A 14570-nucleotide genomic window follows, 5' to 3' on the forward strand; every position below is an offset into this window, starting at 1 on the left:
AATATTCGAGGGACGTTTGGAATGCTTTAGACTTTTAAGTGCATACGTGTGAAAGTGACAGTCTTTACATTGTAAAAAATATTGGAAATTAACATATAAAAACTTTACATTATTTTACCTGATAATATTCGCGACTAGCCAAGCTCACCACCGTATCAACATCAAAGAAATTGTGTGGGTCAAAAAGCTATTTCGGTGAGATAAGGTCCCTCATAATGGACTGCCAGTTTGGGAAAACAATAGATTGCGTCTTTCTTGAAACATGCATATTTTAAAGAGTTTTTCTTAATTTGGGAAAATATTAAATATTAGGCCCCAAATATACATAAAAACATCACTGGAGGTTAATGTGTTTTTTTTGCCTGAGAGGAACTTTAATTTGACATTAAGCATTTCAGGTTTTGAAGTCATGGATTAGAGTTCATTGTATGGAGAATATAAGCGTTTGAGTTTTGATGTGCTGAGGCTCACTCTGTATGTGGATACAGAGTTAGAATGAGCGTATCAATAAACGACAAAAAGGCGCTGCTCATTTTAAGAGACAGATGATTCGGTCTATTTGTGGATATGTTTTGTACTCACAAAGGTTTCCTAAACAAGTTTCAGTGGTGAAATCATAGCATGAACAATTATGAAAGTAAGAAATAAAGATATTACCTATACATTGGGGGATGTATTTAACAAGTCAGTATTTAACACTTAGCATCAAAGATAACGTACCTACCTGAATTTTAAGGTGTTAACTATTTTGAATAATGGTATATCACGAAAAAAAAACCTGCCAAAAGCTACCAAATGGAACCACTTGAAATGCAGACTCCTTCTTCTCGCTCCTGCGGCGTTCGCCTCGCCCCCAAAAAGTGCTCATACATCCATCATCCTTTAGGGTACGAGCCTGATTTGAAATGAACCTATAATCTTTGTTCATATTTATACATTGCCTTCTTCAAGGTTATGTTGAAACTGAATAATTTGATGATTGGCTTTTTTCATTCTCTAAGGACTTCAATATTTCCAAGCCGATGTAGAACTTATTGAATCATTAAAAGTTTATAATGCTAGTTTTTGCACACTAAAAGTTGACATTTTAGTTATTTTGAATGAGAACTTTGATAATAATCTGAGATTCACTATACATTTTGATATACTTTATCTTCCGTAGATTACAGTCAGGAATACATAAGCATCTGGGAAGAGACCAAATCCAATGGTAAGAATTTTATTGTTCTTCTTTTCATTAGTTATCATGATCTATATGGAAACATACAATGTATTTGAGATATTTGAATAAACACATCATTGATTATACGCTGAATATTGTGAATTATGAATAAGTTCTAAATTAACATTTGTTAATACTACTATTAAATCTATAAATACAGACTGAACATCATAATCATATTATAATAATATATTTAAAAAAATGTTTTTGGCGTTTCTTTGAAGTTTTGCTAAGATAAATACATTCCATGTGTTCATTTTAGATACTCGCTGTACCGTGAAGAATGTTGGGTTATCAGGCCAGAGATGTACTGACAACCTTGTCACTCAGTCCGACTGCGATATTCCCCATCCGTTTATATGTGTAAGGAGGCACCACAGAACAGGTATAACATACCTCAGGATGTAACGTATGACAAGCAAAGCTCCATTATTTTCTTATTTTCATGTAGCTATGCTTATTTTGGATCATCCTCGTTTCAGGAATAAATTGCTACCTAATCATTATATACTACACAAACCGATTATTTTATAACCAGGGCCAATATATTTCTTACTATTTTTTTTCGTTTATGTTAATATCATAATACTTCCTTTGTTTCATTTTCTTTGGAAAGTACTGCTGGATTTATTAACATTTAGAATGTGCGATCACCTAACTCAACAACAAATGAATGATAACATGTATTGCATTTAGCTGACCTCTTAAATACTGAATTTAATATCAGATGATTTTTTTTTCGCAGATATGAATCTTACTCGAAAGGAAGTACTACAAAGTCCTGTTGGGCAGTTGCAATGGCCCGAGAGGCCTAGCCTTATATATGGAAACAATATCCATAATACATATGAAATACAATCTACGGAGGGGCAGCGTATTTTCGTCTCATTGGAATATTTGGATATTGAGTACCAGGAAATGTGTCTGTATGACTATCTGAGATTTAGTGAAATAATGAACAACAACGTTACTCTATGTGGAAATAAAAGTACCATTGATCAACAGCAGTTCCTGTCTGTAAGACAAAGAATAACAATTACATTCCACACAGATTCCACCATTGGTTACCGTGGATTTCAGCTATCCTGGAAATGGATAAATGATGACGAATGTATAGAAAAAGAAGATAATAATAAAACCAACAGTGGAAGTTTATCTAGTATAAACTACCCGCTGGGATACCCGGACGTTGTACATTGTTGTCGGACCTTCCGATTCCCCGGTAAAAACCGGGTGATTCTAGTCTTTGTGAATATCAGTATTATTTCTAACTACTCTAATGCAGCCCTGGTTTTACATACAAATAATCAGGAACTTGTTTTGCCAAGTTTGTTAAATCAAACTGCAACATCCATCAGTCAGCGAACATTTATAGCGTTCAGGAACCGTTTCAAATTATGTTTGAGGACTGATTCGATCGAGAAAAATGACGGGTTTTATGCTGAATATACTAGACGTAAGTATTTCACTACCCGTTGGCCTGGTTTTACATACAAATAACCACTCTGTAATATATTCTTTAATAGAAATTTTGTCATGCTTGGATGATATTCATAGATTATTATTTATAATTTTTTTGTCTTTAAATAATACTAACAGAGATCAAGGGTCAGTTTTTAGCAGGTTAGTTGATATTCCTCGTCTGTTAAAATAATGTGAGAAAATCATTTCGTCGTAATCTGGGTCCAGTTGTTCAAAAGGTGCGAAGCTCAATCACTTCACTTGGTTAGTGCAGTTTACATTTTTTGTCATTTGCTGCAAAACTTCTGATTATATCTTATCTAAAATTGACAAGAACGCAACAAATGGAGTACATTAAAGCTTAGAAATTCTGTCAAGTGACATATATTATAAATTGTTTTATCTTGATTTTAAAAAATGTCGTGTAACTGTGATAAGCCCTCTTTGAAAAACTGGGCCCTTACAAAGATCGAGATCAACTGGCCACATGCGTATTTTTTTCAAATATTGACAGATAAACAAAGCATATTTAGTTTTATTTCTTTTTTTTTGTTTATCGTTTTAATGATTTTGTAAAATTAACATATAAATATGCACCTTTTGAATGCATTCAACATGTCTTGTCCCAAAAACCGCACAACATATATATACCGGTATATAGATTTTAAATTAAAGTTTGTTATGCCTATTTGTACCATTGAATCCTTCGGTTTTTATCAGATATTCTTTGCATCATTTAGGTGCTGTTTTCATGAGAAGATATCATGGAAAGGTATTTGATAAAGTATAATGCCGTTTTCATGATACTGTTACTTCTTTGTCTCTTTGACAGTTACATACAATCATCTTTCTAACTCAAATTCATAGTATTAATCGACGCAATAAAATTATGAAAACTAAAATTTAAAGCAACTATCATTCAAACGACAACATATGTGAAGAGGGTTATTTTTAGGTAAAGCCAATATCTAAATACGGCAAGTTAAAGTTATATGTTACGTAATTTCCAAACACACGAATCAAGAAGAGCTTTTATATATCATTCACTACCATAAGTTACCAACATTTTGAGAATTACAATTTAAAATATATAGGTGTTACAAATTCAATTAAAAGATCTATATTAATTTTGGCAGTACTGCTAAAACTCATAGTATTTACGTTACAGTGCAATAAGCAAACCTTGTAAAACCAAGAGACTAAGTTGTGGTTGACCATATGATTTCACATTTCACAATTATAAAGTGACTTCTTCAGAAATGCGTTCATACATACATAAAGCACAAAAAGTATAACAGTGAATAAACTGTGTGATGTCGCAAATGGTTGTAAAGCATTATACATGTTTGTAGATGCATTTAAATGGTTTTCATAGTTTCACCAAAACTATTGGTTTCAATAGATTTCTCAAGAGAAATTAGTATGCCGAAATGTTCGCCCAGTTATGACTCATATAACTTTCAACTTCCTTTTTAGCAAGTGACAACATTGTGCGGGTATCGGAGTCAAAAATAATTCCGACAAACCCCGAGAATGGCCGAGTAATACAGAGTCTTCACTTCCCCAATACGGCACCACTCAATAGCCAACAGACCATCCACCTATCCACAGAGACCGGGTACAATATCAGACTGGAGTTTACCAACATATCCATAGGTAATCCTCAGACGTACCTAGAGATACTGGACACTTCACTGGGGCCCGGTCACTACAGGATCATACGGAATGTGACCGCTAATTCAGGGTCAAAGGGCCATGTCATTATCCAATCACATTTAAACTCTCTCCAGCTGACTTTTTCAACGGGGTTAAAATCAGAGAACCTTAATTTGTTCCAGGCACAATATGCTGTCTGCAAAGGTATGTTCTAATAATTAGAATGCGTTTGTGAGATCCTGCAACGAATGAGCCCTTCGTTAAACATGTACGTTTAGCCTACTCAGAGTTTTGGATAACCTGTGTTATCAATGTTGATTTTTAAAAGATTTCCTACAAATTAATTTAAAGTTTGATTTCGATATCTTATACCCGTTTCCAAAGAAGTAATGCAGCATCTGATGTAAGATATAAATATACGTTTGTAGTTGACATTTTTAAAGGGACAATTCATTCTAAGAGAACATTATTCATTCTAGGAGAACATTAAAATTTGTACATGTATCGGAAAAACCCAGTTCTTATGGAATTTAGATCAGTCGGTTTTACTGTGATATGCCTGAAAAGCCCATGGTGGTGACATATGTGTGAAATTTTCAAACTCGCTCGCTGTCCGCCATTACACATTGAGGTCGAACTTCTTGTATGCCGAACCCTGTCCCTTGCTCGTAGAGTAATGCAACTTTTGTCTATAACTGCTCAAATCGCTCTGAAAATAGTTTGTTTACCTTATTAGGTGAATTATCTTGCCTCAAAATCATTTTATCACCTTCGCAGTGGTTATGTAGTTCATTTGTTTAACGTGCGTGACTTTGGCTCGGGTATAGGTACAGCGCCCATATTCTACCTGCTTAATCGTATTGATCAACGATTTGATATTTCAACGATATTAATTAAAATACTTAACAATGACGTGGAATTTGTCAATGTTTAACGTTATTTGTTTCATAAGAAATATAGAACAATACATTTATGCCATATTTCACTTCTTGGTTATGTAAAAGAATTAGCCTGAGTGAATTGTCTCTTTAACATGTGAAAGTATCATGTTATGTGTCCAGCTTTGGCAAATTGTCTAAACTGTGGTGGAAATAATAGCGATTTAGTGACCATTTTTTAATCATTATAAACTTTACTTTTGAAATGACAAGTTTGAACCCAGAGCATACATTACTTTATGTGATTTATTTCTTCAGATGACCAATATATAGAAAAGACGAAATATATAAAGGGTGGTAAAATGAACCACTGTGAGGCCGGCACTTGTTTGAATGGAGGAGTCTGTGTGAGTTCAGAGGGCAACATGTACACCTGTCAATGTATGGTAAACACGACAGGTGAGCAGTCATATACAGCGTCAGTTATAACCCACAATTACAAACCTACATAATACATCTCCATTAAGTGATCTTAATAGTGATAAAAGTGATCAATATGCTATCAATCATGGTTTTTTAGGTCATCTGACCGAAGGTCAGGATGACCTATTGTCATCGTGTTTCGTCCGTCGTCGTGCGCCGTCCGCCGTGCGTCGTGCATAAAACTATTTATACAAAAGCCTACTCCTCCTAAACCCTTGAGTGAATTACATTCATATTTGGTATGCAACATCCTTGGGGAAGGACAAGCTTTTAAATCCTACTCCTCCTTCATCCTTGCATGGATTTCATCCATATTTATTGTGAAACATCATTGGGGAAGGACAATCATATTTTATATAAATGAGCCTGGTCCGACCCCTAGGGACTGAGACCCCAAAAGGGGAAATGTTCTTAATTTTAGCTTTAAAAATCCTACTCCTCCTTCATCCTTAAATGAATTTCACCCATATTTGGTGTGAAACATCAATGGGGAAGGACGATAATATTTTACATAAATGAGTCTTGTCCGACCCCTAGGGGCTAAGGGGTGGGGTCCCAAAAGGGTAAATTTTCTTAGCTGGCCCACTTCCTGTTTTCAGGTTTTGGTCTCCGATCTCAATCAAAATTGGTCTATAGGGGTTTTAATTGTTGCCGAACAGCATGCAAACATTTTCGTAAAGATTTTGGTTTTCCAAGATGGCCGTTGGCCCACTTCCTGTTATAAGGTTTCAGTCTCCGATCTCAATGAAAATTGGTATATAGGGGTTTTAATTGATGCCTAACAACATGCAAACATTTTCGTAAAGATTTTGGTATTCCAAGATGGCCGCTGGCCCACTTCCTGTTTTAAGGTTTCAGTCTCCGATCTCAATGAAAATTGGTATATAGGGGTTTTAATTGATGCCGAACAACATGCAAACATTTTCGTAAAGATTTTGGTATTCCAAGATGGCTGCTGGCCCACTTCCTGTTTTAAGGTTTCAGTCTCCGATCTCAAGGAAAATTGATCTATAGGGGTTTAATTGATTCAGAAGGGGGAACTTTAGGTGAAGACAATCATACTTTATAAAGGACCGAGCTAAGACCCATTGGGATAGTATGGCGGAGGTCCAAAATGGGAGCTTTGCTGAAATTCGGCTTTAAAATCTGACTCCTCCTTATATTAATCCTTGAATGGGTTACAACCATATATGGATGAAGGGCTACCAAGTTTGTTCAACAAATGACATTTACCTATTTCAGAAACTTACATATTCAACTAAGGAGTTCCTTGTATTGTTTATATAAATCGTTAACCAATACTTTATACTGTGACTTTGTTGTTTTGTGCCATGAGTCAGATGACCGTTAAGGCCCATGGGCCTCTTGTTCTGAAACGTAATATTAGATTGAAAAAGAACGATTTGGGCTGTAACAAGAAATCAAAGCACCATCAATTTAAGCGTATTGAAAATATGTGTTTTAATCAGATTACCATCGGAAATCAATTAAACAAGCCAGTACGGGTAGGCGTATGACCATTGCTGGAAACGACAAGGGGAATAGAGTCGAGTGTTAAGGATTAAAAAAGCGTTCTCTCTAAATTGACACCTATCAATATCTATTAAAGATCATTTTATGTCATTATTATGTATATATTATCTCTGCACGTCATTGGTTCTGTAATTACATCATTATACGGATTGTACCTTATGTCGTATTGAATGATAACATTTTATATTTGGTTATGAACCTTGTTGCCATTTTTATATTTGGTTATGAACCTTGTTGCCATTTTCATATTTGGTTATGAACCTTGTTTCCATTTTTATATTTATGTCATAATCACATAATTACAACTTAATGCGAGAGTTTCTATTTTTGTGGTGGTAGGAGGTGCAGATGTCAGTTCACGATTTATATAATTGACAATTCAATTGCATAATACGAATATATCAGTAATTCCACCACCTTTATTTTTGCTTCTACGTAATTGAAATTTGGTTTCATGAATCGCTTAGTAATACATGTATCGTAATGAAATTGACAAATGACGATGGCGTGAAACACAGAAAATAGTAAGCTGAAACAACATGAAATGAATGTCATGTAATCTGTTTGGAATATGGATGAACATGAATCATGGTCAAATATGATCAATCAAACCCCATTATCTCGACGTCGAGTGGACCATGTTCATACTTCGAGTAAACTCTGAATTCACGTTAAAGCTTTCAGTCCTCGTTAAAGGCCGGGGGTATATAAAGGACCCAACTTGGAAAAATGGATGGAAATCCACAATTTTGCATTTCTCACTTCAAGCAAAGAATTTCGTTTAATATATACTTTTCTTGAAAACATTGTGCCGATATTATGTCACGGTAATTAGGTTATAATAAGGAATCCAAATATGCTATTAGTTTATAAACAAAATTAAAGTTAAGCTGCTCTTTCAACTTTTATAAAGTAGAATCATGTGCCTATGGTGATACTTTGTGTGTCTATCACCTCTCTAGTACAATAACTGGGTTTCGAGATCTGAAAATGGCATGGATAAAGCACGATTTACCGTCGATTAGTACCAGCTTGCCCAAATATGAAGTGGGATTGATCGACGACAAATCGTTTAGGGGATCTCAAATCCACGTATTAAACAGAAGTAAGTTGATCAAATGTTCGTATGCATTCCAAGTCCAAATGTTGAGATATACTTATACGTTTTGACTCAAATTGTTTGTTTCTTTTACCGTAGGTCTGTTTTGTCAAACCTTCCTCTGTGACCTTCATCCTTGTGTCCATGGAGAGTGTGTTATAGCAGACGGCAGTGTGACATGTGTCTGTGAATCCGAAAGATGGGGAGAATACTGCAACATGACGACAGTACAATGTAATCTATACCAATGTCAAGGTCATGGAGTCTGTGCTGGGTCTATAGATAATCCTATTTGTATCTGCACCGAGCAATGGATAGGTAAACCGCCACTATTATTAATTGACAATTGGTATTAAGTGCTGCGTCAACGAGTGCATAAAAAGTGTTTTTATGTTAACACAATTTAATGCGTTCAATAATGGTTTGATGACATTTGATTCTGGGAAAGAACGCATTACCTTTATAAAATGCTTTAATGATAATCAGGTAGGAAAAATATGAATATATAAACTTTGAATGAAGAAATTTCAAATCTTAAAGAAGTCTTTTGGGTAATACGAAGACAGTTAGCATCAACATATCACTAATTTTACGGCTTTATTTTTACGACATTATATATTAACGTAGAGATAATATCTGTTTTCATAACACTAGGTTTCTATTTAGAAAAAAAATATAATGTTGGTTTAGTAACATTATTATCATAGTATTCCAAACTGATTAACATCCTATATATCTTCAATAAGGCGAATCTTGCTCTGTGAAAAAGCCGTTACCGAGAGTGGTGACTACGACAGGAGAGAAACTGCTGAACGAGCCGATCTGGATAGGAATGATCGTTGTACTGAACCTGATCTTCGCCTTCACGTCCATGTTCATTGTACGACGCCGGTGTGAAAAGAAACTGAAATGCTGCAAAGAATCAAAGGCAGCCGAAAATGGTCAAGGTGAGAAACATTGGAACATGAATGTGATTTCCAAGTTATTTTGATACATGTATAAAGGTTATTGTAGGAAAAATTGTGTAAGCGTAAAAATTAAAATTTATATTTAAAAAGAAGAAAAAAATGCATTAATTTGACAAACAGAAAATTGTTCTTATCATCAAGACTTTCGATCATATGTATGGTGCGGGTTTCAAACACGAATTGTCAAATTATTGGTTCTTTCATATCGTTCACACTGAACTCACTCAACCATGCAACCAATATTCCTTAAACAGTCTCTTTCAATACTCAGTTCATAAGATATTGCTTAAGTATGAGTTTACTTTCTGAACACTTCCCAAACATATCTGACATATCCAGCTTCTTCCTTGAATGTAACGTATGGAATTATGATCAAAGAAATCTCGAGCTACTATCATCTTTATATTCCCGCTATTAACGAATTATATTTTGTTACATATCTAAATAATAAAATATCAATCCTATCGTTCTGACAGAGAAATCCTCAGGTCGAGGCGGTGTCCATGACAACAATTACCCGTGTCTTGGTGATATGTATAAACACTACCGATACCAGGACAGTGACCATGACCTTTCTCCAGAGGAAAAACAGGTACCAGTCTGATGGTGGGGTAGGAGAGCTTCAGATTACGCACCTGTATATTATATTGAATATGTTGTAGAAAAAAACCTACAGAGTACTTTGTGATATTTTAGATTTATCACCATTACACTTATCACATTTTCTGAATGTCATTGAAACATGGTTTTGGAAATAGCAGCTTGAAATCATAAACTCAGTTCACATAGCATTACCGATTAGTCATACAAGTAAAAAATGGGTGTGTAATGTAGTTAAACTATATCCAATATCCATTTTTGAAACATGTCAGTATTTTGTTTCCTTTTGACTTAGATTGCTAATATTATACTTGGATGTCCTGACTAATATTATACTTGGTTGTCCTAACTAATATTATACTCGGTTGTTCTAACTAATATTATACTCGGTTGTCCTAACTAATATTATACTTGGATGTCCTGACTAATATTCTACTCGGATGTTCTAACTAATATTATACTCGGTTGTCCTAACTAATATTATACTCGGTTGTTCTAACTAATATTATACTCGGTTGTCCTGACTAATAATATACTCGGATGTCCTGACTAATATTATACTTGGATGTCCTAACTAATATTATACTCGGATGTCCTGACTAATATTATACTCGGTTGTATTAACTAATATTATACTCGGATGTCCTGACTAATATTATACTCGGTTGTTCTAACTAATATTATACTCGGTTGTTCTAACTGATATTATACTCGGTTGTTCTGACTAATATTATACTCGGATGTCCTGACTAATATTATACTCGGTTGTTCTAACTAATATTATACTCGGTTGTTCTAACTAATATTATACTCGGTTGTTCTGACTAATATTATACTCGGATGTCCAGACTAATAGTCACCCGTTTATTATCGCTAGGCAGAGGAGGAGGATTGTAAGGAAATCGAGTCCCCGGATATCAATTTTGGTAACCACATGGCCGCTGCGAAATTATTCGCCTCGTACAATCAAGGTCAGACAGATTTCAGTGCACCTGTTCTGGAAAAGTGTCCAAGCATACTCGAAAAAGATTCCGAGGACTCGGTTGGGGGTATGAAAGGAGGAACTCTCAACTTTTGCACTACTTATGATATGGATATGCCAGTTGGAGAATACCACGAAAATGAGATTGCTGAAGCTTGTTTCGATGCCGCTGTTCCTATTCTCAAAATTTCAGAACTGGGAATGGCTTCTCTTGAGACTGATTACCTGAAGTCATTTAAAACACGATCACCACAGGTTATACATAGACGACCTGATATATCTCAGCACTGTTATCCTGAAATCGTTGTGTTGGATTCTACACCTCCTCATCTGATAGATTCACCCGGACTTCGTCGTGCTGGATCGCGGCGTTTCTTGGAAAAGGCAACAGAATATTCCAATCAGAAACAGGCATACATACCCTTCAGTCGCCTGGATGTTAGTGAAAAAAGAAAACGATTTGCTTCAAAGTTACGTGTGGAAAGATCGCCGTTTATCACTGACAGTCTAAATGTACACAGTTCAAACTCTACTGCAAACAGTAGCACTGACCCCCGCAATTCACGTGTGGCATCTCATCATTCCGAACCTGGTGGTTTGGAATGTGATCGTTTAGGTTCGATAACGCATGATAACAAAAGACGAGAACAGAGCATTTGTTCACGCGAGGATATGTATGGTTCCGTGACTTCGCAAAGTCAGCCAAGTAAAATAGTTATAGAACACCAAAGAAAACAAAACGACATTTCTTCAATGACAGAGAAATCTTCCATTGAAGGCCTTTCTTGTAACGCCTTTATTAATAGTGCCTCCATGGATAGAAAATTGCGACGATTAAAGCGTCGGAAAAAGAGGAATTCTCATGAAATATGTTCTGCTAACACTCAGAATACGCAAATTATGAAAACAAGCAGTGATTCAAATTTGCCACATTTCTCTAAGGCAAAGCTTAAACAAAAACATTCGCGAAAAAAACATAAGAATGATAAATGCCAGAGCATCCAAAGAATGCTTGAGTCATCAATGACTGAAGATACGCTTTCTACTTCAAGCTCAAAAAACTTAATTCGCAAGTCACGAAGTAATGACTTGGTACCAAATGAAATGTCTAGAAGCCCATGTCGAGTGAGAAACAACTCGGACACTCTGGTTTTATATGGATCGTCACTACAACGACGGCATTCGTATCATACTCGTCAAAAAGATGGCAATTTGTATGATCCCGATAGCATGTTGAACACGGACCAAAGCCTGTCATACAGACTGGAAAAGAGTGCGAACGACTTGCCGAGACTACCTTCATTTTCGTCTTACAAGGTGTTAGTGGAGTCGACAGGGTCGTCTGACGTCTCTGGGATGTTTTCTACCAAAACCAACACCAACACAGGCGCCATGCTAAAGGTTCCACTGACATCCGACACAGATACGGGATTTTCCTCATCAACCCGGAGTCTCCGGTCACCACGCGGCTGTAAAGAGGAGACAGATCCTTGTATACAGTCGATGACGCGGACCCATCAAATTGACTCAGCGTACCAAACTAAACAAAACTCTGACGATGTTAGCCATAGGACCGCTAGAAATCAAGACTCACAAACAACTCAGTCAAGGTTTGTATTATAGGTATCATTATGTAACAAACGAATCTAAAGTATCACTATATAAAGAAATATGACGAGTATCACCAACACCTGCATTGTACATCAAGGTCACAGTTGCAGTTTTTTCATAATATAGGTATTTGGTAAGTACCAAAAATGAGAAAACGGTTAGACATTGACAGGATATAATGGTGATGTGGAATTCATTCAGCATAAAATATAATGAAATATCTCATCCATCGATCCATTTACTTATTCAAAAGTGATTTTCATAACGTGTGATTTTGAAATTCAGATAAGCGATCATCGTTTTGCATGTTATATCAATGTGTTAAATGCAGGTTACAAAATCCGGATGGTGAAATTGTATTCATTTTGTCGAAAGTATTTTAGTCGCATTATTCATAAGCATTTAGGCCAAAACCATTACATCCGAGTCATTGAACGTCATGTGCTTAATTTTACGGAGCTATTATCACTTATGTACGTGACAAGTGTATAATTATTTTTTCGTTCAATATGGATCGTAGTAACGTAATCAGTGATAATTATACATGTGGAGATTTAGCACATTCTTAGGCTCTTTTGTTTATAGTGCGTTACTATGTGTTATTGAATTCACTAGGAAGGATTCGAACGTGATGGTCCGGCTACAACATGCAGCTAACAGGCTACAGACACTATCATCGTCAGGAGATAGTGCTGTTAACACCACCATATCGGAGGACGACGTGGACGACAGGTAGTCACGTGTTTTATTGTGCTTTTGTTCTGTGTATCCTTTGTACTGTATTTTTAGATTACATACGGTATACTCTTTTGGTGGATTATTCATCTAACAAGATTTACGTTCTTACATTTTTATTAGTATTATTACAAAAATGTTCAGAATGCTCACGTGTTGAAAGGGAAAACCTAATACCCTAAGAATAAGCCGTCTTTGATCCATTTAGAATTTGTTTCAGTTTAGCAATTTGCAAAGTATATTCAAATGCAGGAAACACCGGTAACGCCACTTTCATCAGCGTGTATTATTCGAAGATGAACAGGCGATTTCACTCGTTCCTTTCTCGGTTTTGTGATTGAAATCGTTATTGTATTGATGAATGAAATGATTCTACCGTGAAGAAAAATAGAATAACTCCATATCAACTAGTTCTTTCATTTATATTTTGATAGCTTGAGCATACATGTTGACATGGGCGAAACCTACGGCTGTTTTTCTTTACAGAACAACAAAGAAACTATCAGAATATGCCAAACAAGGTGAATGGCTGACAGAGGTGACAGAGGAACATTGTATTACTTCTAACACATTCAACTCCTTAACAAACGACCTTGACCTAGCGGAGCCTGTGTGTGAGATGGAGTTACATGATTTCACGTGTGTGTAAAACAATGTCAATGATTAAAGTTAAGTTGAAGTAAAGTGTCATTTATAGTTAACATACTGCCATGTAAGTGCTGTGTTACATGCTTTCGTTAGTCAAGCTAAGATACTACAATGTTGGTTTATGTAGTGTGTGATCGACTAGCCATCGTGCTGCGATATATGGGTTCCCGAACCAGAAACAGATTAGAAATTCCTTCTTTTTATTTGAAAAACTGGAATGCATTTTTTTGTGTTTGATTAGTATATCTTCAAAAGTTGAACCTTCACCATCTATAAATATCTTAAGCTGAATACTTGTTATTTAAAGTTGTCCAATTATATAAAAGGGTATACAGAAACCTGGAAACAAACAGGCGTCACTTTTCCGATCGTAAAAGTGGTGAAGATGCCAATCTCTCTGATATAAGTTTCTGCCCGAATTAAGTAACTGTTGACCAGAGCCTTCCTGCATAGAGTCCTGTTTATATTTGTTCATGTATGATGTTCAATGTGTAATACATCTTCTGTGCTCCAGGAGTTAAGTGATATTCACCCCTGGACTATCATATAGTAAAACTTGAAGCAGGTCTGGAGGAAAATTGAAACCAATCACAAACCTATATATACTTCCTTTGAAGACTACAGAACGACGCCCGACTTCAAAGCTACGTAAAAGGACCAAATTCAGGTGAAATTACCTGTGTCTTATGTTGCC

The 14570-nt window shown here is 35.7% G+C and overlaps 1 protein-coding gene across 1 annotated transcript in view; it reads left to right on the top strand.

Annotated features, from left to right (window-relative positions):
• The window catches only part of LOC138315959 (uncharacterized), a 33381-nt gene extending 19469 nt beyond the window's left edge, over positions 1 to 13912 (top strand). Inside the window, exons 12-22 of the mRNA XM_069257383.1 lie at positions 1163 to 1210; positions 1485 to 1607; positions 1968 to 2678; positions 4160 to 4543; positions 5536 to 5676; positions 8432 to 8650; positions 9079 to 9279; positions 9777 to 9892; positions 10778 to 12492; positions 13109 to 13225; positions 13715 to 13912. Of these exons, the coding sequence (XP_069113484.1) occupies positions 1163 to 1210; positions 1485 to 1607; positions 1968 to 2678; positions 4160 to 4543; positions 5536 to 5676; positions 8432 to 8650; positions 9079 to 9279; positions 9777 to 9892; positions 10778 to 12492; positions 13109 to 13225; positions 13715 to 13877 (3938 nt within the window). The 3' untranslated portion in view covers positions 13878 to 13912. The remainder of the gene's footprint in view (positions 1 to 1162; positions 1211 to 1484; positions 1608 to 1967; positions 2679 to 4159; positions 4544 to 5535; positions 5677 to 8431; positions 8651 to 9078; positions 9280 to 9776; positions 9893 to 10777; positions 12493 to 13108; positions 13226 to 13714) is intronic.
• Positions 13913 to 14570: the final 658 nt, after the last annotated feature.

Source organism: Argopecten irradians, chromosome 2 (genome assembly GCF_041381155.1).
Source record: "Argopecten irradians isolate NY chromosome 2, Ai_NY, whole genome shotgun sequence".
Classification (NCBI taxonomy): Eukaryota; Metazoa; Mollusca; class Bivalvia; order Pectinida; family Pectinidae; genus Argopecten; species Argopecten irradians.